General features: G+C 37.2%; 1 protein-coding gene across 1 annotated transcript in view; it reads right to left on the reverse strand.

Annotated features, from left to right (window-relative positions):
• Positions 1-600: 600 nt before the first annotated feature.
• The window catches only part of BRCA2 (breast cancer 2, early onset), a 39,825-nt gene continuing 18,248 nt past the window's right edge, over positions 601-22,177 (reverse strand). Inside the window, exons 11-26 of the mRNA XM_009327732.1 lie at positions 21,040-21,132; positions 19,514-19,583; positions 18,702-19,120; positions 17,468-17,658; positions 16,622-16,809; positions 11,555-11,725; positions 10,893-11,244; positions 10,055-10,210; positions 8,208-8,352; positions 6,772-6,893; positions 5,486-5,687; positions 5,085-5,251; positions 4,862-4,997; positions 3,956-4,212; positions 3,093-3,245; positions 601-1,798 (exon numbers count right to left, since the gene is read on the reverse strand). Of these exons, the coding sequence (XP_009326007.1) occupies positions 1,160-1,798; positions 3,093-3,245; positions 3,956-4,212; positions 4,862-4,997; positions 5,085-5,251; positions 5,486-5,687; positions 6,772-6,893; positions 8,208-8,352; positions 10,055-10,210; positions 10,893-11,244; positions 11,555-11,725; positions 16,622-16,809; positions 17,468-17,658; positions 18,702-19,120; positions 19,514-19,583; positions 21,040-21,132 (3,461 nt within the window). The 3' untranslated portion in view covers positions 601-1,159. The remainder of the gene's footprint in view (positions 1,799-3,092; positions 3,246-3,955; positions 4,213-4,861; positions 4,998-5,084; positions 5,252-5,485; positions 5,688-6,771; positions 6,894-8,207; positions 8,353-10,054; positions 10,211-10,892; positions 11,245-11,554; positions 11,726-16,621; positions 16,810-17,467; positions 17,659-18,701; positions 19,121-19,513; positions 19,584-21,039; positions 21,133-22,177) is intronic.

The following is a 22,177-nucleotide window of genomic DNA, read 5'->3' on the forward strand; positions in this document are numbered from 1 at the left end:
AGGCTGTTGCTGGGCAAAAGCCAAGCTGTCTTCAGGACACAGTAGATGTATGGGATGAATTGCATTTTCTACTCAAGCTGCATTTAACGAAGCAGTATCATCATTGTAAATAACCTGGCTCTGCAGTATTGCACAAAGGTTTACAGAACTATCAGCAAGCTTGTGTCAGCCCAGTACAGTTCTCTAGTCCCGCTACGGTGTCCAGCTTGGTCAGAGGAGCCACCCCCAGTTCAGCACCTGAGCCAAGTGAATGGCATGGGACCCCTGAAAGGTTGCCGAGTGGGAAGCTGGTGGTCTCAGTTCTGAAACATCCTCCCTCCCTTTGACCCATGCCTGGTGGGAAGCAGCAGGGCAAGGGGCAGCCCGACAACAAACGAACTAAAATGTGGAGTTGGCAGCCGGTCTAGCAGGACTTTTTCTCTCTCCAGTGGAGAAACTCCAATTCTGAGAAGCTTCACCTGTTGAAATTAATGAGAATAAAGTAATGAATTCAAGCACTAACTCACTCCCAGCAGAAGGATCTCGTGATGAAATCAAAGGAAGATCTGCTTATCTTTCATGATGCTGTGGCCTCAAGTGCTTCTTTAAGGAGTATCTCAGAAACACTGAGCAAGGTTCTGTCATTAATACCTTTGTATGGCATTTTGCTATGAATCAAATAATCATAGCTGTTCTCTAAAACTCTTAGCGCTATATGGAAAGTTTGACGGGAAAAGTACAAGAACTATGGCAGAATTACAGAGCAATATTTCAGAATTAAAGTGTTATATGTTTGGTAACAATAAACTTAAAGAATTGTTTATTTTGCCCTGCGCTACTTCTGACAGCCAAACAACTATTCTAACACTACAGAGGGTAACAAAACCGATTGCTTTAGACTGAAACAAAGATCCTGCTGTAATTTAAGAATACATCAGAATCAAAGCAATGGCCTATAAAATGTCATCAAACCTTCAGCCACACTGATGCTATATTGTACCATGCAGGTTTGTGTGAGGAATGTATAATCCAGCTCAACTCCACATTATTTTGCACATGAAATGTCATTTCATGAGTCTTTGTTTTTGTAATATAGCTTTATTAAATACAATCAGGATTTAATGTACAAAGTGTAAAAATAATTTGAATTTGAAATATATACAATACTGTACATGTGCATTTAGTAGCATTTTCGGGGGTTTTGTCTTTGCAGCATTCTGCGGGCTGGTAACAAGCCCTCGAGTTCCTTTGTGTCTTTCTGAAGAGCCTCAGCTGCTTCAGAACTGCTTTTTGATGAGTTATTTGCTTCCCCAGTAGACCTGGAACTATTTGTGGGTGAAAGAGCATCAGATAAATTAGTAGCTATTGTACTGCTGTTTTCATTTACATAATCAATCTTCTTTTCTTCTTGTAAATTATTCATGAGTGCTTGGGTATTAATCATTGCAAGTTCTTCATCAGCAACCAGGTCATTCTCAGGAAGATGGACAGTTTCTCGCGATTTTCTACAGGGGGTGACATGACCAATATTCCGATTTGTTTCTTTTGATGACTTGCTGCGCTGTAAACCCAAACTTCGTGGAGGCTGAAATGCTTTTTTTAAAGATGGAGAAATGATTGAACAGATTGGTGTCAGTGGTGGAGGGGCAGGTATGCAACTGAGGAAGTCCATCGCTTTTCTCTTTTTGCTACTTTTGGGATCGTCTTCATTAATTCTAGCAGATGAAGGAGTTTTTGCTGACCCTTGTGCGACAAGTTTCATATTCGGTGTGCTAGTTGACAAAGGGCTTGGATGCTTTATTTCAATTTTAGAAGAGATCTAGTTAAAAAGAGATAAGTTTTATGTTGAATAGAATGTCCTATTTCATTAGCTTCCTCCATTCCACAAAACGGGGGAAAAAAAAACCCTGATACAAAAATGCTATGTCATCATTCATGTCCAATTTAATTTTAGTTTGATATCTTCTGATGGTGACTAATATTATTCTTTCAAGTATTGATGCTTGATAAATCACTGTTTACATGTACATTAAGACAGCACATTTCTATTCTGTTTCTGAGATCTAAGCTAAATGTATGGGAATTTTTCTGTGCCAAATGGTCAAGTCAAAGCACTCATAAAAAGGAGTTAAAACTTCTACTGCATTGGATATGTCCTCAACAGGTTGTTAAACAGGGAAAAATGGAGAAAAAAAAAAAAGAAAAAAGGGGTAGAATATAGACCAAAAACTTGAAGATAACGATACACACAAGATAGACGTTACACAGCAAATCATTCAAACACATGCCTAATGTGAGAATACCTTTAACGTCTCATTTGTTTTAACTTGGTTAATATATTTATAAACGGATATAAACTAAACCTTCAGAATTAAATATTAGCACTCTCTCTGAAATGGAAAAGGATGCCTTATAAGCTTAAATTTAGTTCCCAGGAATTGATCTCACATCAGGGTGTTTCCACCTTCCTCACAACTAGTGGCAGGAAAAATTTTTGTTCTGACTGTGCTCAGTACTCCACATCAGGAACAACTTGCCACCAGCAGCCTTCATGGGAAACTTCAGAACTATTTAACTCAATTTTTGTCAAGACTGCTATAAAAATGTAAACATTTACTAGGTGATACCTCTTCCCTTTTAAATCCTGGAAGTAGTGAACAATATCTAGGAAAAAAAGACCAGGAGGTAAATTCTCTAAGCAAGGGTAAGAACTGCAGAATGCCGTGAAGATCAAGATTTTTCCTTCCAGTGACATCCATGTCAGATAATCTTCACAATGGGACCAAGGAAGCAATAAATCATCTATAGGGAAAGGATGATTTATTTTACTCATATAAATTCAGAATATTTAAAGTATGCTGTGAAAACACAGGCCACAAGGGGAGGTTTTCATGTACTGATTGGAGGAAGAATAGTCTCACAGTTCCTCCTGGGGAGTAATCCTAAACCCCCATACAGAGAAAACTTCTGATCAGCTTGCATTGCCCTGAAGAGAACCTATGAAGTGGACTGAGACGTGAGACCATTCACCACAGCTATCAGTATAAAACATGCTTATAGCCTTACTGTATGTACTGTCAGTATAAACACAATATTAATTACCAGAAGCTTACCAAACTTTTATCCTCTGCATAAAGACCCGAGTTGCAGGAAGGAGAGGGGCATTCCAAGCCACATCTTTTAGTTAAACTGGGTGGAAGCAAGGTATTTCTTTGTAGCAAATTCATCAATTTACTTTCTGCATCAGAGCAAAAGGAGGCCACATTCTATAAAGGAGGACAGATTACAATGCAGAATAGTTGTTTTTCAAATTGTTTAAGTACTATATGCCCACAAACAAAGTATTTAGGACTTTGTTTCCTCATCAAAAACCCACTAGAAGTTTATTTTATATCAAACCAACAACTTAGAAGGCTGCTGTACTTTCCATGGAGGGAAATATCATACCTTCCTTTTATTGTTAACAAGAAAAAAATCCGTTTGTATTTAAACTTATTTTTCAGTAAGAAGTGAGAATGCACGACCAAGACATGCTATTTAGCACAGCTAGAAAATGGAAATGATAAATAAATGAAATCAACAATCCGATACTGAGTATGTTCAGCTGACCAAGACAGTAAATTTCAACTTCTAAAAGGCTAGAAAGGCTAGAACCAAGCAGTCCATGACAGATTCCCTGTTGACAGGTACAATATTTTTTGCTAGCCAGAGAAGATTCTGTGGCACATCCCAAAGACAGCGTTGGTGGAATGGAATTAAAAAAAAAAAAATCAGAAGACATTCAATAGGTGATATGGAGGGTCCTACAGGAAAAGTGCATTAACACCTTACTCCATCTCCCAGAAAATCCCCTCAAATTCAACATTATGTGCATTACTTGTTTTAAAGATTTATTAGTACTAACGGTCTTTTTGGTGAAGAATGTAACAAAGCACTAACTAAAATTAATCATTAAACTAAAAATCTACAGATTTACCTCTATCGTACTTCTCAGTTCATTAACCTTCTCTTCGAGATAGTTTTCCTTTGGACTGGCTGAGAATACAGAAAGATCTCCAGCCAACAGCACAGGAATTTCTGATCTGAATTCAGACTGCCACTGAAGGTTGCTTGCAGAAATGAAGGAACAGCGGACAACTATATCTTCAATAGCAAAATGTCTAAGATCTGTCCAGATCTTTACTGCTACCAAATTATAGCTTTCATCAGATAAGTACACCATAGTAGTGAAACCTAAAAGCAAGAAAAAAGTCTGAGTTAAACCTTTAAGTAAAGTTTAGTTACAGCAATTTGTATCTATTAAAAAAAAAAGTCACACGTCTTGAAAGAGAATTGATAAATATAACATGGCAGCCTATCTTCATGGTAACAGATGTTTGATGCTTCATTCATATTCTACACTATCTCCCCTACTGATTACAGAAAACAACTCAAAGTCTGTGTTCCAGTTCTTAAAAAAATACTCCTCCTATGGTGCTTTTCCTTTTTATTCAGCAGATTATCCACCCATGAGCTCCAGTGCCTGGGTTCTACCACTCCATGACACTGTACACAAAAGAGGGAGCTCACATACGTGCACGATGCTACTTCTGCAGATGCTGAACACAGATGTGAGAACTTATATCCACCATTTATGGAAACAACTAAAGAAAAGCTTCTCTTGAGCTTAGATCCTCCCTTACTAAATTCTTCCTGAGCTAGTAAGTGAAGACAGTTATTCTTTAGGAAAACAGAATTATCTGCCAGCTTATCATGGTGATGGGCTATATTAGCAGGTTTTCACAGGCCTGAGATGCAGGTACAACAGCAAGATCATTTTGACTTTTGAAATAAAAAAAATCGGTGCTTATTCAATTGAAGGACATTAATGGACACAACATACCTGTTCTGTTAACAGAAACTACAACTCCAACTAAATCAACTTCAGCACATGGTGGCTGAAAAGAAGGATCCAACAAACTGGTGAATTTTAGAGCTTTTCTTGGAAAGAAAATCTGTATCAGCATCTCCTGTGATACCTGAAGAAACACAAAATTTGTAAGTTTTTACTTATATAGACTGTGATACATTTTAATGATATATCTTCATGCAGTTAAAACACTTACTGATAGTTGTAGATACTGAGTTTTCTTTGTTGCTGTTAATTGTATGTTAGTTGAGTCTGATCTTCCTTTGGACTGTGATGTTGACAGCTGGTAGATTCTGTACCGACTGCCTTCCTTTAATAGCGAACAAACATCTAGCAGTGGACGCCAGATACTCAATATCACTCCTAACAATATCAGATTAAGATATATTAGCTGTGCAATACTTATCTGAAGACTTTTAAACAATATAAATCCACAACACTCCCTTCCACCCAAAAGCACTAAACCAAAAACCAAATAAAACTGGAAATATTAACATGCAAGCTAGAATACTGTTGGGAAACTCTTCAAATCTACCTGCTATGTTGGCCGGTTACCATGTTTAGATAAAAGTTACTTATCATTTTCCAAGTACTAACCTTTATGTTTTTCTTGCTTTCTGTAGTCTACCACACATAATTTCCATACAGTAGACACATCTCTTCTGGAACAACCATTTTCTTCCTGTTCTGCTGACTCTAAAGCCTTCTTGAATTCTTCTTGTATCTGGGTTTGCTTTTTATCATTCATCAACTGCCTGTGAGCATTCAAAGCTTTTAACTGGTCTTCACTGAGATATCCCTGTAACCAAGAGAAAATGTATTCAGTATATTTTTTATTAATTAAAAAATTCCCATCAAGATTTTTAGATAGCCTCGTTCTTAAGTGTTCGTCTGCTACAAGCAATTTATTGTTCAACTGATACACTACTAGGCCTTAGAATGAGGTGTGTTAAGACAATGGGAGTCACCAGTCTTGACTGGTACTCAGCTGGTGCTCTGTCATGTAGGTATTACATTACACGCTGTTCTTATGTGATAATTAGCGAGAAACCTGCTTAAGAATGCATAACTAAGGTGAATATTTACTGTAACAGGCATATTCGCCTGTTTCATAAGAAAGAAGAAATACTAGGAAAAAATTCTGTAAGAAGAAAAGAAGTTGCACCTCTCAGCAGGCTGCTATCTCTGAGCTGACACTATGATTTACACTAAAATGCATCAGAAGTGTTACCTTTCTGACCAAGCCTTCAAGATCGAGATGCCTTTACATGTAGCACCACAGATATGCATAACATTTTATCAAATAAAGTCACAGATTGTATGGCTGTAGGACAGTTAAGGACCCTGACTTGCAAAAGGCAAGGCATGCATTTAATTTTTAACAACTGGCAGAGGCTAATCACCTGCATCTTATTAATAAAGGCATAAGCACTTAAAAATTGTGATTGAACTGGAACAGGGAGTTAAGAGAGCAACGACAATATAATCATTCAAACACTTCAGCAAACAGCATGCAAGAACAAGTGTGTGAAACTCAAGACTTATGAGATGCATTTAGTTTTCATATATGCAAGACAAAACAAAGTAATAAAGTTACAAATAACATTAACTTTTAATTGTGCTATATCCTGGATTTTTATTTCAAGAGAAAATAACTTACTCTGTTTTGCAATCCAAGATATTATTAATCTATTTTAACAAGCCTTCATGAAAATATTTTCAAAATTTTTAATCTTAATTTACTTAGCAATAAGCATGCTGTAGAAAATCTCAAAAGGTGGCAAAAATAAATAGTAATTTAACAGTTGATTTTAGCAGGAGCTACTAAATTGTAAATTATTCCACAAGCATTTCAAAAGTAGCCCAGTAGGATCTACAGTTACCTCCATATAGTCAGGATCAGATGCATTCTGAATTGCTTCATAAAGTTCTGCACCATCTTGCAAATTATGGATTTGCTGTCTTGTGACTATGCGTGATCTCAGTGTTCTTCTGCTAGTTCTCTCTGTTTAAAAAAAAAGCCATTATGTTGAGTAGAGCAATACACTTTAAAAGTGAAGGAAAAAATAATTATGTAAGAAGCATGGTAGTACTTAGGCCTTGCCAGAGTGAAAACACAAAACACTTCTATATAGGAACTGATATATGCATGTATGGGTGTGTGTGTGTGTATATATATATATGGAAAATACAAGCAGGAAAAAAAAATCTCATTAATTTAAATACAACATAGATCAGAATATTATACAAACTTTGGGGAAGGAGAGGTAGGAGACTTGGCAGGCTGCCATGAAACTTCATTGATACTTGACCATATTTTCTGTATATCTGTCACTTCCTCTTCCTCTCATACAGCAGAAAAGCAGAAAAGTCTCAAAGATACTAAGATCTGGGAGAACAGGTGACCGCAGGCTTGCACATGAAGCCTCCTTACGACACTACCTGAAAGCCAAATTAACTTCATTACATTAAACTATTACCCTCTTCTTAGGTAAGTCATTTTGCTGCTAGCATTTTGATGAATTCCTGATTTGACGATCATTCAAAGAGAATCAAGAGCGGCCTCACAAAGACATCAGCCAGCTCCTTCAGCACTTGTGGGTGCATCCCATGACCAGCAATGGACTTATGTATGTCCAGTTTGCATAAGTATTCTCTAACTTGATCCTCTTCCACCAAGGGTATGTCTTCCTTGCTCCAGATTTTCCCCTGGTCTCCAGCACCTGGGATTGCTGAAAGCTGGTATTGCTAGTTAAGGCTGAGGTGAAAAAGGCACTCAGTAACTCAGCCTTCTCCACGTCCTGTGTCACCAGGGTTCCTGTCCCATTTAGCGGCTCCACTGACCTCAGTATCTCCACAGTCCTGCAATGTTTGTGAGGAAAGATGCTCAGTCTTGGTGTTCAGGTCTATTGAGATACGTGCTAAGCAGCGCCCACTTCTGGGTGAAATATTAGTGTCAGATCTTTGAAGAGAATGGAATTACCAGTTCTACAATTTTGTAGCACTTCCCTGAGCATTATCTCAATGGGAATTTTTTAGTAGCCTGGCTAACAACATGTTCAGGAAGAGTTTCCTAGATAGCTGCAAAGCCAAGCAAATAACTATGTAACTGTTTTGTTCTGAAAGGTCTTGATACATAGGAAGTAAAAAAACTAAAACAATACAACACAAAACCAACAACAACAAAGAAAAAACCCAACACCCTATCTCTGCTTCTCTACCACCAGAGAAGTTTTTGCCAGTTTCTTTAAACTCTTCTGTAAATGCCAAAAAAGTTTTTGTGTTCTTATTACATGTTCTGAAACAATGAAAGCTTTACCTTCATGGTTTTCATATTCTGCTTGGATTTTTGCAAACAGAGCTTCCAGTTTCTTTTGTTGATCCTCTGCATGCTTGGCAGCTTCCCTTTCTTCAGCTCGGCTGTTACGAAACACGTATGAACCAGCTGATGTCTTTTCCATCCACTGAAAAAAAGGTTCAAACAAAAACCAGGCTTTTTGTTATTTTTAACCTCATCTAGCTTCCTTCTAATACTCGCTGCTAAGTAAAAATGCTTTAAAAAATGAACAGGCAGTAGATCATAACTTCTTTCAGTATAACAAATAAAAAGCAAAACCCCACAGCATTAAAGTGAAGATTTACCAACCAAAGATATACAGACAGAATGGAGCAGTAGTCAAAACTGCATGATTTAACTGCTGAAGAAACCATACCTTATAGCAATAGGTATCAATGATGTAATTTAGAAGATAGCTGGATCCCACTGGTAGATACATTAAGATACAAACCGTCAAACTCAATGCTTAAAAAAATACCAGAACTACATTCTACTCAATTTGCCTTTCCACATCAACTGTACTGTCTGTTTTAACATGCTAGATTAGATGCTGTAAAAGAATTATGATGTTGTTCTGCAGATGTTCTTAAACTTTTTCTGCCTGAAATGGTTCCATAGAACTACAGCCTTGTCCACAGCCCTGCCAGAACTGGCTTGGCCTGATGTCTTAAGTGCCTAGTTTGAAGAGATAGGTGAGCCAAAGAAACAGGTCACTGCTGCTGAAAGTGGTCCCTTCCCTTCCTCTTTGCTGCACAGTCCCATTTTCTCCCTTGCACTAGCTCTAGCACATATCTGACCTCACCAGACCACATCAGTTTGTTAAGTCAATAGACAGCAGTTTGTTGTTTTTTTTAATTTTTTATCTTATTTTATTATTATTATTAATTTACTTACTCCTGGTTTAGTGAATTAAATTAGCTAAGCAACAGGCTCACATGAGCTCCAGGTTTAGCATAGAGAAGCAGCAAGAGAGTATAGCAAGAGCAGGATGAGGAAGGGTTGAAGGACTTATGAGGCAGTGAATTGTTGAAATAGGCTCTGCCTGCCTCGTTAACTGCATGCCATGTATTTCTGCACTATTCACAGTTTGACACCTTTAATTAGGGTTACTGTGATTCCTACACTCCTTGATTCTTGAGGTAAAAAGGAGACAGACAGCCCAAGTCTTCTTATCATTTTGGTAGATTTCAACAAGAGTCTCAGTGTTCTAACAAAAACCAAAAAAAAAAAATCTATATCAGCACATCAGTCTCCTGATACAGTGAGATACAAAGCACCACTTTTTCCTCACCAGCCTGGAAGCCATTTACGGTGATGCGGTTACAGATTACAGTTGCCTTTCTGGGACCTAAATGAAGGTTAGTTCTATCAGGCAGCTCACACAGTAAGCGCAATTTCCTCCATTAAAGCAATGATCTAAATATGAAAGTAATGATCCAAACCAAATATTGTTGTTACCTTTGCAGAATTCATTCTACATCGACCAACAGTTACACAACACTTCAGAAAGAAAGCAATGAAAAGAATCCCCTATATGTACGTGCCAAGCATAACATACTTTGAGAAAAGCAAACAAAATCTGAAAGTTGTATCCTGGTTAAACTGAGCACAAACTGAAATTCTTCTTACAGCAGAAAACTCCAGTCCTGAAATATTGAATACATGCACACTGCAAGAACCACTCCTGTTCATTTTACACATAATGGTACCTTTTCTTAATTTTTTTTAGCTGTCTATATTATATCTGATTTGAGAAATGATCTAGCAATTAACTAATACAATTTAGATCTCATAGAACCTGTTAGATTCATAAAATACTTATACCATACCTGAATAGGATAAGTTCTTTGAATAACTATATCAATACACCCCACTGCACCACCCTCACTGTAAAGCGATGACAAAGGCAAAGGAAAAGGTCTTGGATCCCGATGAAATCCTAGTTTGGCATGCCATCGTGCACATCGAGTGCTGTTCGCTGAAATCTGAATAAATTAAATGTTGAATGATAAACTGTCACTGGTAGGTCAAAAAGATATCCAACTTATTATACCTAGAGGAAAGACTATTTTCACACTGACCTCACTAAGAATATTTCATTTTTGCACCTGAACATATTACATTTTAATTTAACGGTTTCTTTTCACATTGAAGAATGTATTTTAAACAGGATCTAAAAATTTGATGAGTTAAAATTCTCTAGGAAATGAGCATCTATGAGACAAGCCACTGCTTTATAACAGAGGAGCAAAATTTTTATGCTGAAAATTCACCCAGCACTTTACTCATCCTCAAAAACAAGTCAAACCTCCCCCCCAAGCCCACCCTCTCACGACCTGTTTTCCCCCCCCCCCCATTCTTCCTCCAACTCCCATATTGTCTGTGATGGATAAATACTTTTTCTAACTTGGTGCTTAACCAAATTAAGGAGCTGGAACGGACAAAACACGCAGCAAAACTTGGCAGGATTTTATATTACAAACTTGTCTTCCAACCCTATTGAATAGCGTCAGCTACTTTGCGTCGTATCTTACAAATCTGGTTATTAAACTTCAACAAAACTTTGTCTGTTTATAAAGCCCTGTTTACAAAATGTGGCTCAAGTAAATAGCATCTATCACATCTCTCGGTCACATCCAATCAAGCTGAACTAATATTTTGTTTTACCTTTAACATAAGGGAATCTGGAGCTTCCAGTGGTGTACATCCATTTTGAGAGCCAACAAGTTCTGCTCCATGCACTATGATCTTCTGACCAACAGTCAGCCTTCTTCTATGTAAGAAAGCTTTGAGAGGTGGATCCAGAAGAGCTCTAATCCCATACCAGCCATCAGTAACTTCAATTATTGCTGCTACTTTTTTACTTTCCACATTCTTATTGCTACTGCTAGGAGATACAACGGTGTTTAGCGATATGATTTTAGAAATACACAGTACAAGTGTTTTACCTGCCGCATCATCTCTCTCTGTTATTTTTTTGATTGCTGATCGTTTACTTTTATCAACTTCCAAATCATACCTACAAAAAAGAATTCATGATGCTTTGTTAAAGCAAACAAAATCCATCACACTGTTTTTCCTTAAAAACAATTGTAGCAAACTATTGCTTAATCAATCTACATGATTAAGCACCACTGCAGCAAAGCAAATATCTAAATTTTTGCAAATAACATGCACTACATTTTTAATGCTGATATGCATAAGTTTAACAATATAATCATTCTGATAAACAGTAAATGCAAGGTAGAGGTGCTTATTTTGTAATATTATGAACTAGAAAGCGCACAGTATCACAAATTACAACTCCAAATACATTGCTATACACGTACCTATATTTCAACTGCAACAGCACTGTTTCTGGTGTCAAACATCTGTTAGCAAATTCACGGGGAAAAGACACTTCCATGGCTGCCAGTTTCCATACAATCCACCTATAGTGATTGTAAGCCCAGGCCTCTGTTATTAGCTTGGGATCCACACCAGGAGTGTCACAGAGGGCTCTGCAGATAAATTGTTAATAAATTAACCTGAAATCCACTGTAAGTTTTTACTTGCCTATTTTTCCCTAGCATTGTATTCAGTGTATGTACATAGGCAACATTAACAAAGGAATATTTATCACAGTGAAAACAGGAAGGTTACATTCCATAACCTGATCTGGTTATTGTCTGAATACTGAAGTTTTGTCCCCATACGCTTTGGCAGCATGCATGTGCATACATGCATGCATTCTTGAAATGGAGACTTTTGACCCTAGCACTAGCTCCAGGGGCATGCTCTGTCTGCTTCATGCAGTTATGCACGTAGCATAGAGGGACAGAGGTGTGCTCTATTCCCTTTCAGCCCTGGAATTTCCCCTGCTTGCTTGATGAGTTCATTACAATCCATCCCCTTCTACTTCATAGTTTCTAGAGTTGTGGTTTGGATGTTTTGGTTTTCTTTTTTTTAAGTATGCATGTGGACAACACATTTCAAAGAACTTTCAGTTACTACTGAAGAACTTTCTTCTCTCCATTGAGTGACCGCTCAAATGGACTCTCATTCTGTTTTGAGTCCAAACTGTACCACCATGGCCTGCATGAGTTGCGTTGGAAACATCTATTTTTTTCCAGCGCTCAATCACTAGGAAGGCCAATTCATTGAAGGAGAAAGAGGAAGAATTAGACCAGAGGTTCAAATAGCTGAGCCATTAGACTGATTAGAACACAAGTTAAGTCCTATCAAAAAGTCAATTTCCAACATGTCAGAAAGCCTTAAGAAGATCTTAAGGAACTGTATTGCAGTTGGGTGAGGAAAAGAAACAGTTTAAAAGCCAAGAAGTTATATACAGGAAGATAAGGAGCAGGCATGACCATCAAATTAATTATTACTACATTAGAAGAGAGCAATGCAATCTCAAACTTTAGGAAATACTCAGTATTTTTTGTGAATGACAATGCAATTCAGGAGTTAAAGACAGAATTCAGTTCAAGATTAAGATCCTAAATACAGGTGACTAAATGAAGGAATATATATTCTAATTGATGGAGATTAGTTAATATACTTAAAGGGATTAGAAGACTGATTCAGCTGACCAACCAGTAGGTATTTATTCTCAACCATATGCTTTAACATATAACAAATCCAGAAAGATACAGGAACTGAAGGCAACTTCTTGTGGAACAACCTCTACAAATTGCTCGAGGGTATATCTGGTATTCAGGGACAGATCAACACTGCCACCCAGAGCAGGTTCTGACACCAAAACCACCGTGGCTATTCTGGGATGTTTAGCAGTATGTTGGTGGTTTCTCTCTTGTTTCTGAAAAATGAATGTGGGGAAAGCCATGTATCTGATGGCCTGACCAGAATGTCAGGAGCACATCTGAAAATTGTTATTAAGACAAGCTGCCTCTGGAACAAGGAGTTGGACTACCTAAAAAAGCCAATATTTGGCACATCTAGGCATAAGATGTTTTGTGCAAATACTTTAATATCTTTCCCATTCACAGGAAAATTGTGTGGAATTAAATCAAGATTACCTCCAACATGCCTAAGCAGCAGATTGCAAATACACTGATCCAGAGTTGGATGCATGGTTCCCAGAGATCTACTGCTTCTTGACAAAAACAACCTCACACCTCATGTTTCCTATGAATTTGTGTAGCGGTCTTGCTTGTCAGCCTAGAAATAGCAATTTCACATGAGAAAAGAGTGACCAGCTTGCTTTCTAAAATGCATGCAACTTCAGAACACTGGCATGTAGGCAAGAGGTCCTGCACCGTAACTGCACGTGGATGAACATCCCAGGCAGTCTTTTATGCATCTACCATAAATGCTTTGTAGGAACATTCGATCTAGCAAGGTATATCCCCAAAACATTCAACAACCGTGCCACCACTGGAGGGAAAGGCAGAATCAGGAATGGTATCACTAATAGCAAAATACTTGCCAAATGGGGAGGAAACAAGTAACAAGTTAGGTCAAGTTCTGCATACTCTGCCTTTGAGTGACTACATAACTGCATATGCCTACATGTCCCACAGCTGTCCATGAAACAGTTGGGCATGTGATGCCACAGGGTGCAAAATGGAACTGTGGGAGGATTAGCTTTTTTTTTTTTTTTACAGTATTTAGAAAAAACCCACAATTTTAAGGACTGCTGAGACAAATTTGATTTACTGTCAAACAGAGACTCAAGAACTTCCAGAGCAGCATGCAAAAATTCTTAGAAGCCATTTCTATGTCTTTCATGTGAAAGACAAGAGGGTGATTTGGAATGGCCAACATGGATTTACTAAGAGCAAATCATGCCTAACCAACCCAACTGATTTCTATGATGAAGTAACTGGTGCTGTGGGCAAGGAGAGGGCACTGGATGTTGCATATATTAGCAAAGACACTGACAATTTCTTACAGTCTCCTTATCATGAAATTGGTAAGATATGGGCTGGATAAGTAGATAAGGTGGGTGGAAAATTGGCTGGACTGCTGAGCATAAAGAATTGTGATTGACAGTACAAAGTCCAGCAGGCAGGCAGTAACTAGTGGCACCTCTCAGATATCAATCAATCCAGGGACAAATGTTGTTTAATGTCTTCATTAACAACCCAGAAGATGGCATGGAACACACTTGCAGCAAGTTTACGGATGACACCAAATTAGGGGAAGTGGTTGATAAACTGGGGGGGAGGGTCGCTATTTAGAGGGACCTGGACAGGCTCGAGAAACCAGCTGGCAGGAATCTTATGAAATTCAACATAAGCAAGGTCTTGCACCTGTGATGGAACAACCCCATGCAACAGTAACAGGCTGAGGCTGACTGTCTGGGAAACAGCTTTGCAGAAAAGGATTCAAGGTCCTGGTGGACAACGAGATGACCATGAGGCACCAATGTGTCCTTGCAGCAAACAAGCACAAAAATATCCTGGGCTGTATTATAAGCAAAGCTAGGAAGGCAGTGATCCTTCCCCTCTCTTCAGCACTTGGGAGACTGCATCTGAAGTTTCTGTCCAGCTTTGGATTCACCAGGACAAAGATGCTGGTATGGCGGAGCAAACCCCACAGAGGGCCACCAAGGTGGCCACCCTGTGCTCTTGGAGGCTAACCACATGACATAGAAGCTAAGAGAGCTGTGTTTGTTCAGATTTAAGAGAGAAAGCAAAGAGACCTTATTGCTATCTACAGCTACCTGACTGGAGGATTCAGAGAAGACAGGGACAGACTCTTCTCAGAAGCGCACAACAAGAGGATGAGAGGCAACAGACACAAGTTGGAACATGGAAAATTCTAGTTGGAGATAAGGGTTGTTGTTTTGGTTTTTTTAAACCGTGAGAGTGGTCAACTGGCACAGGTTATCCAGACAGATTGTGGAATCTCTGTCCTTGGAAGTGTTCAAGACTCAGCTAGAGAAGTCCCTGAGTAATTAATCTAATTCAAACTGTGTTGAACAGGGGCTTGGACTGGGTGACTGCCAGCAGTCCCTTCCAACTTAAACTACTCTATGCTGCTGTGAATTCCGGCACTTGATTGATCTTCACTGAGTAGTTGTTGGGTATGGACCCAGAACATCTCCAGTTCTCCCAAGATGAACAAATACTGTTGACACCAAAAACATTTCCCAAAGTCATGGCAATGATTTTGACATCAAAAATGTTTCCCAAAGTCATGTGGGAGAAGCTAATAATGATGCTGACTCACTAGTAAGAGCTGAGAGCAATTTTTTTTCATGAGGAAGTACAGATCACAACGTGGCAGTACACATCTTATACTAGTCAATTTTCCCATATTGGATTACTGGCACCAACTTCACCAACTCAAATGTTCAAATAAAAGCAGTCCTTGAGCTTGGAACAGACCTCTCTCTGTCGCACTTTGGTACTAGGAAGCAAATATTGCAAACCTCTTGATTCCGGTACTACGTAGGTTGGCAATGCATGTTTGACTATAAATACTACTCAAATACAGGTCCCTGCCTTGAGCGTTTGTGTGAATGCATACCAACAGTGACACTGACTTGAAAAAAGAGCATTTCAAATTTATGGAGGAAATCAGAAAATAATAATAAATTATTTTCTGAAGTTTTGCTGGAACAACGGTACGCTGGTAGTTCCTTGTTGTGTTACACATGCTTTTGATGAAGTTATAATGTACAAACTTGCTTACAGTAACACAAAACATAATTCTTATGAAAGTGTTTAGGACAGATACACTCAACACATAGTTTTTTTTCAGCTCATCTTAAATGACCTGCAAAAGGAGGGATAGAAGGACCAGGAAGAGTTCAAAAGCAAGGGTCGTTTGTGCAATATTTTTTTTTTTTTTGCTTCTTACATATACTCAAAAGAAAGGTTGAATGAATTAGTGAGTTTTACTATTGAAGTCTTTGCTTCCTTCAAATCATACATCAGCTTTAAAAAAAATTATATTGAAAAACATATTTTCAGCCCTGTCCTGCCAAAGAAGCCCTAAGCACCTCCTCAGTCAACCTTCATTCCCTATCAAAAAGCTCTAGAGCCCAACACAAATAAATCTTTTTCCACTTGGGGAAAAAAAAAAAACCAAACAACTATTAATGCTAATTAAACAAAATTGTAAAGCGCTGAATTAAGAGAAAACAGTAATATTTTTCTAGACTGTTTACACTGTTGAAGGATCCCCAGAAATTTTCTAAATTAACTCTGTTTCTAAATTGACTTTGTATGCTTTCATTAATGGTCAGTGAAGATCACTAACAACATTCGTCTACATAGTAAATTTACAATCCTTTATTTACACTAACAGAGGCGTACTAGAAATGCACAGTAAAAAAGTAGTCAGAGGCTTTAAAAGATCACTGTGTTCGATTTATTCTAGGGGATAAGAGAATCACTAACTAATAAATAGCATACTTGTCTCAAGTTCATAAGTAACAGTACCTGTAAAACTCCTTTTTTCCAGCTTTTCCCTCATCTGTAGGTATTAGCCATCCTCCATCAGCAAGTTGCATCCCATTTCCAGCTACTAAATACTCCTGACTGAAAAAGTCTTTTATGAGAAACTGGAAAGATTCTGCATTTGTGCTGTTAATTTGTATGCAATGTTTTGAAACACCATATGTGTAAAGCTGCAAAAAATTAGATGAAAAAGACTAAATAATGACAATACAGTAAGAGTACAGCTGAGAGTTTTTATATCTAATGTTATAAATTCAGATAAAATATTTCCTTGAGGTTGAGACAGCTTTTGTCTGACCTCGTAATTTCGTATGTAATCTAAGGAGAATGGAGAAATTCCCAGCAATTTTAGCAGAACGTCATCACAGTGTGCTTTGAAAGTTTTTAAAAAATTCAATAGGTTTTGTACCTTCACTGTACCAAAAGCAAGAGGCTTTTGATATAGATTTACCTGAGCTTAAACTTTAACCGTGTGTTATTGTAAAACAGCTCTTCATACGGGTTACAAGTCAATAGCAACTATAATTGGTGGATTTTTTCCTTGTTTGATGCTTCTCTTGTTTCATTATAACACTTATAATAGGTTAGTGATCAAAATCTGAAAATACCTAAATACAGAGACATTTATGACCCTTATTATTTGGAATAGTCTTAAAAACTGTGGATACGCAAAGCTACTTAAAAACTGTAGCAACTGGTATAACAGCTACTGTAAATACCTATCTCAAAACTGAAGAATGTATCTATTCAAAAGCTGCTGAGTTTTTGTTTGTTTGTCTTAAGGAACAGACCCCAAGAAAGAAGCACAATAAAACGTTATCAATATACCTCTTCCGCAGAATAAAACCTAGGAGATTTCTCTTCTACTGCAGTTTTCAGAGAGATTCTATTTCTTGCAGAGGTTTTAATGACATAAAGACTGCCTGGCTGTGAGCTAATATTATGCTTATATTTCTTTTTAATTCTCATTTCCTGCAGATCTCTGGCACAGCGGAGATTTGTCATCATCTTGACCATAGCTGCAAAGGGAAAAAAAAAAAACAACCCAAAAACTAAACATCAAAACCTTTTTACAGTATAAATCCAAGTATATATCCATTTAAGATATACAGTCACACTATAAAAGCAGATTCAGAGAAGCATATTTTCTAAGCCACTCTGCAGATTTTTAGAAACTGCAACAGTCTAAATATTCAAAGTTTAAAACATTTAAAAAACAGTGTTTACTGAAGGCATTTGAATAATATATGAAATGAATGATATGAAATAAATATGAATATGTAAGTCCCTGAACTAAACTAAAATCCACATATTTTTTGCATCAGACTGAATTCTTATCTTCACAGAAAACTCCAAATGAACAGGAATTGGTTGATGATGACTAGTCCATAATCCTGAGATTTTGACCTGTAAACAGGGGATCTAATTCTGCAAATGCTTATGCACCTGTTCAAATATACATGAGTCCTTCTGAAAAAATCCAGATTATTTGATTGTAAAAGTTACATAAATTATACACATTGGAATATTCAAGAGAGCTTAGAAAGCATAAGCCCACATGCTAAATAAAGTCAAACAGCTGAGCATTTAAACTCTGCTTCTTTGAAAATGACACAATCAGCCATTTATATGGTTAAGCCTACATTTTAATTAGAAAACAGAATGAATACAAGCTTCTATAAAAGTGAATGAAGTATAGTAAGGTTAGTTGCTAAGGTTCCTAGAATATTTTACTGAAGAGGTATATAAAATCAAGTATCAAATGAAACATAAGCCATCTTAAACACTTATTCTGAAGCACTGTCTGAAAACAAATTTTTCGTGTTCTTAATTAAATTTGGAGATGAAATGAATATGTTTTATTAGGAGTGCAATACAAAATACCAGGAAAGTAATTATTTCCTAATTTTCCTGCAAAACCCCCCAACAAATCAAAAACCTAAGCTTAAAAAGAAGCTGCTTTTTATTTAAAAAAGAAGTCGTCTGACAGAACATGCAAAACCCTTAAAGGTTCAGTTCTGATAGTATTCACAATAGGTAAGTGATCAAAATCTGAAAATACCTAAATTGCCATTTTCGAGGTCAGCGTCTGCGGCATGTTGGATGCAAGACCGGTGATCCTGAGGTTCAGCAATATTTTGTTCAGTTGTGATCTGATTTAATTCTGTCTGTTCAGTCATACTTTTGCTGATTGGTGAGTCACATCTGCTGCTGCTGCTTTGTTCACCTGTAGAAAACGTCAGCTTGGTTTTGAAGGGTGGAATAAAAGTTTTAACAGTTTTGCCAGATTTGTACAAACTTCTTGTTTCTTCACTCTCTTTTGCCGAGGCCTTACATGGAGTAGAAACTCCTGGAGTACCATTTGAAGACTGCCTTAGTGCACAGTGCTGAAAAATGGCAGGTTTAGATTTGAATCCTTTGAAGTCTTGATCTGGTAGAGTAAGGGTAGGATTCTTGACTTCTTGTCGTTCTTCAGTAGCCCTACAGAGATGAAGACATTTAAACATACAGGTTTCAGCTTCCTGACAAAAAGCTTTGTCAGGGTTTTGATATTCTTAATTTAGTAATACAGCTTTCAACACTATGTCAATAAAAAGACAAAATATCAGTCTTGGACATTTTAAAAACTGAATACTTAATTTCTATCTATCAAGAAAAGAGAAATACAAGTGTAAAATTTGTTTAGCATCTCACTGGTCTACTGCAATGTATGATATATGGTAATTTAATATGTTTATTTTGAAGTAAAATTATTAGTCTTTTATAAAGTTGGGTAGCAAATTATTACCATATATTTTTAAAAAGTTACAAGAGCTTGAGAGGTTTTAAGAAATTGCATTAGAAGAACTCTAAAATATATTATAAATTTCTCACCCAAAAGGTCGACAAGTTATGGGTTTTAAAGGAACATGGTACAAAAATTTTCTTCTGTCTTTGAAAATGCCTATAATTAGAAAAAAGTTTGAAATGGTACATTACATGGATAGATATTTAAAGCACATGTTTTTTCTATATTAATGTTATACATATATAGAAAAGTTTCCAGAGTGGATTTAAACATCTTTGTTCTTTTTTGTTTTCCCCAAATAAAATCTTTGTATAACATCTTCACACCAGTTGCAGACAGATCTAAAGGATAAGTGACCACAATGCTGAACTCTGGAAAGTTCCTATTTGTGAGCCTGCAAGATGTTTTTAGGCTCCTGAAAGGGAAATATTTATCATATATTTAATTCCAGGTAGGCTCACCATTCAATTTAGAATTCTTTTAGCAGCTTTTTATTTTTTTTTTAAAGTTACAACAGAAAAGAGCACATTTGCACAAACTCCACCTTCCATCATTGAAGGACATGCTTATCTTGGAATTACCAACGTAACTAAATCATGTCTGCCTGGAATTTAAACTCATTTGTGCTATGCTCACAGGCTGCAAAGAGGAAGTTTCATATGAGAAGTCATATATACAAGATGCCACATATTCTAGAAGTCAGAGGCAAGACTATACTGGAGATTAGAACTGGTTTCAGTTGTTCCACCAAAGAATAACACTGTTCAGATCCTGCTGTAGGGTAGGATAATATTTACCTGTGAAGGGTATAAAATTATTCTCTGGCAGCAACTTACAAATTCCATTTAAAACTTTCTTTAAATCATGGGGTTTATGTTTTTAGAACAGATTTAGGACAGCATTCCGGAACCAATATACTGGTTAAACCAATATATTTGATGAATCCTGCTACTGAATTCTAGGTGAGAGCACGCAGTGCTTAGAAAGAACAAGTTCCTTAAAGAACACAAATTATCCCATAACCAAAAGCCGTAGCCAAAAATCACATTATCCTAATACCCTAATCACTAACTAGCTTCACATAAAGCATCAACTCAAACTTTAAAACCTTGATTTCACTTTCATAAGCCTCCATATTACTGGCTCGAAATACTAAAAGCATCTGTAATGTAGACACCTATCAGTAAGTATATTCTTCACAAATTATTATATGATGAAATTACCAGTACCTTCTCATTTTCCTGTAGATACAGTTTTTAATTGAGAAATTACAGATCAGTAAAATATATTCTTCCTAGTGAGACTAGAATTTGTGAGATTTAGGATTGTGAGGAACTGGATAAATTCCTACCGAGCTGGAAATTAAATCTGAGTTCTTGCAGAAGTAGTACACTGTAATACATTTAGATTCTACACAATAAGGCATACCACTAATCACGTGATTTCAAGTCAGCAGAGACATTACCATAGCACCTTCCCTGAATTTTCATGACTATATTGATAAAAGAAGCAGTTAGGCAATCTTATTATATGTTAGTTTACTGGAAATTGAAGAATTCTAAAAATAACAACTGACATCAGATTACTGCTTAGAACACAAGACTAAAATTACCATCAGGGGTGCTTTTCGAAGCTTTCAAAGATCTGGGGGGATTCTTTGTTCTGTTAAATTCAAGCAGTAGTTGTCTTTTAATTGGAGGTTGTCCTAGGATAAAACCACAGATTTTTAAAAGTGATGTTCCTTTTAAGTTCAGTTTCTTACCAATACTGTATAACTTAATTATAATTTCTAAATAAAACATTCAAGAAGTCAGAGCAAGCAGAAGTAGCAATTTTTCAGATCACACGTCTGTATTAAACGGCCTTTTCGAACACAGAGCTACTTCACCACAATTTGCAAAAGTTTCTTCTGTACAGAACGGCTGTATATTTGTTACCAAGAATGATTTCAAGGCTCCATATAATGAAGTCTGTTGCAGAATCTTTTGCGGTCAGTAGGTCTGTTCCATCCAAATCAAATTTGTGGGCCTTAAGTTATCAAACATACTTGAGACAGTCTGCCTCAAAGTGCACCACAGTGGACTTCAGCAGCACAGCTCACCTGCGTCTTCTTTTGTACTTTCAGTAATCAAAGGGTCCCTGCAGAATTCTAAAAAAGCGTGTAACATCTTTTACAGAAGCTGTAACTAAGGATGTGGTTCAACTGTGTCACAGCTGTTTCAAGTTGTACTGATAGAGTCCTATCTGCCTTTTCACACCTACCCAAGCTTTCCTGCACTAGCCTGCCCAACTTTTGTACCTGAACTTGTAGGCAGCAACAAGTACTGTACTGAACAGCTAGGCAGCAACCCTTTATGGAAGGGTAGATTGCAACATCGTTTTCAGCTGGCCCAGGTCCCTGAGCAGGTCTGGGTGACTGTGCAAGCATTAAGTACCAACACTTCAGCCCTGAGACAGATCAGTTTTAGATGGCAAGAAACCATGCTTTTAGATGGACAATTATTTTTCACATCAGACTAACAGTCTCAATATAGGTAAAACCTTGTCCTCACCTACAAGGCACAAACCAGTGAAAACGGAATTACTACTTCTCATTTTTCAATTAAAAAAACCCACTAGATTTGTGCAGAGAGGAAAAAAAGAAGTCTGCTCAGAGAGAAAATAAGCAGTAGCTTTCTTCCGTAACTTCATGATAAAACAGCAAAACCTGCACACCTTCAAAGTTACTAATCACAAATTTAGTTTGTACC

This window comes from Pygoscelis adeliae, unplaced genomic scaffold, assembly GCF_000699105.1.
Source record: "Pygoscelis adeliae isolate BGI_AS28 unplaced genomic scaffold, ASM69910v1 Scaffold14, whole genome shotgun sequence".
In the NCBI taxonomy this organism is placed as follows: domain Eukaryota; kingdom Metazoa; phylum Chordata; class Aves; order Sphenisciformes; family Spheniscidae; genus Pygoscelis; species Pygoscelis adeliae.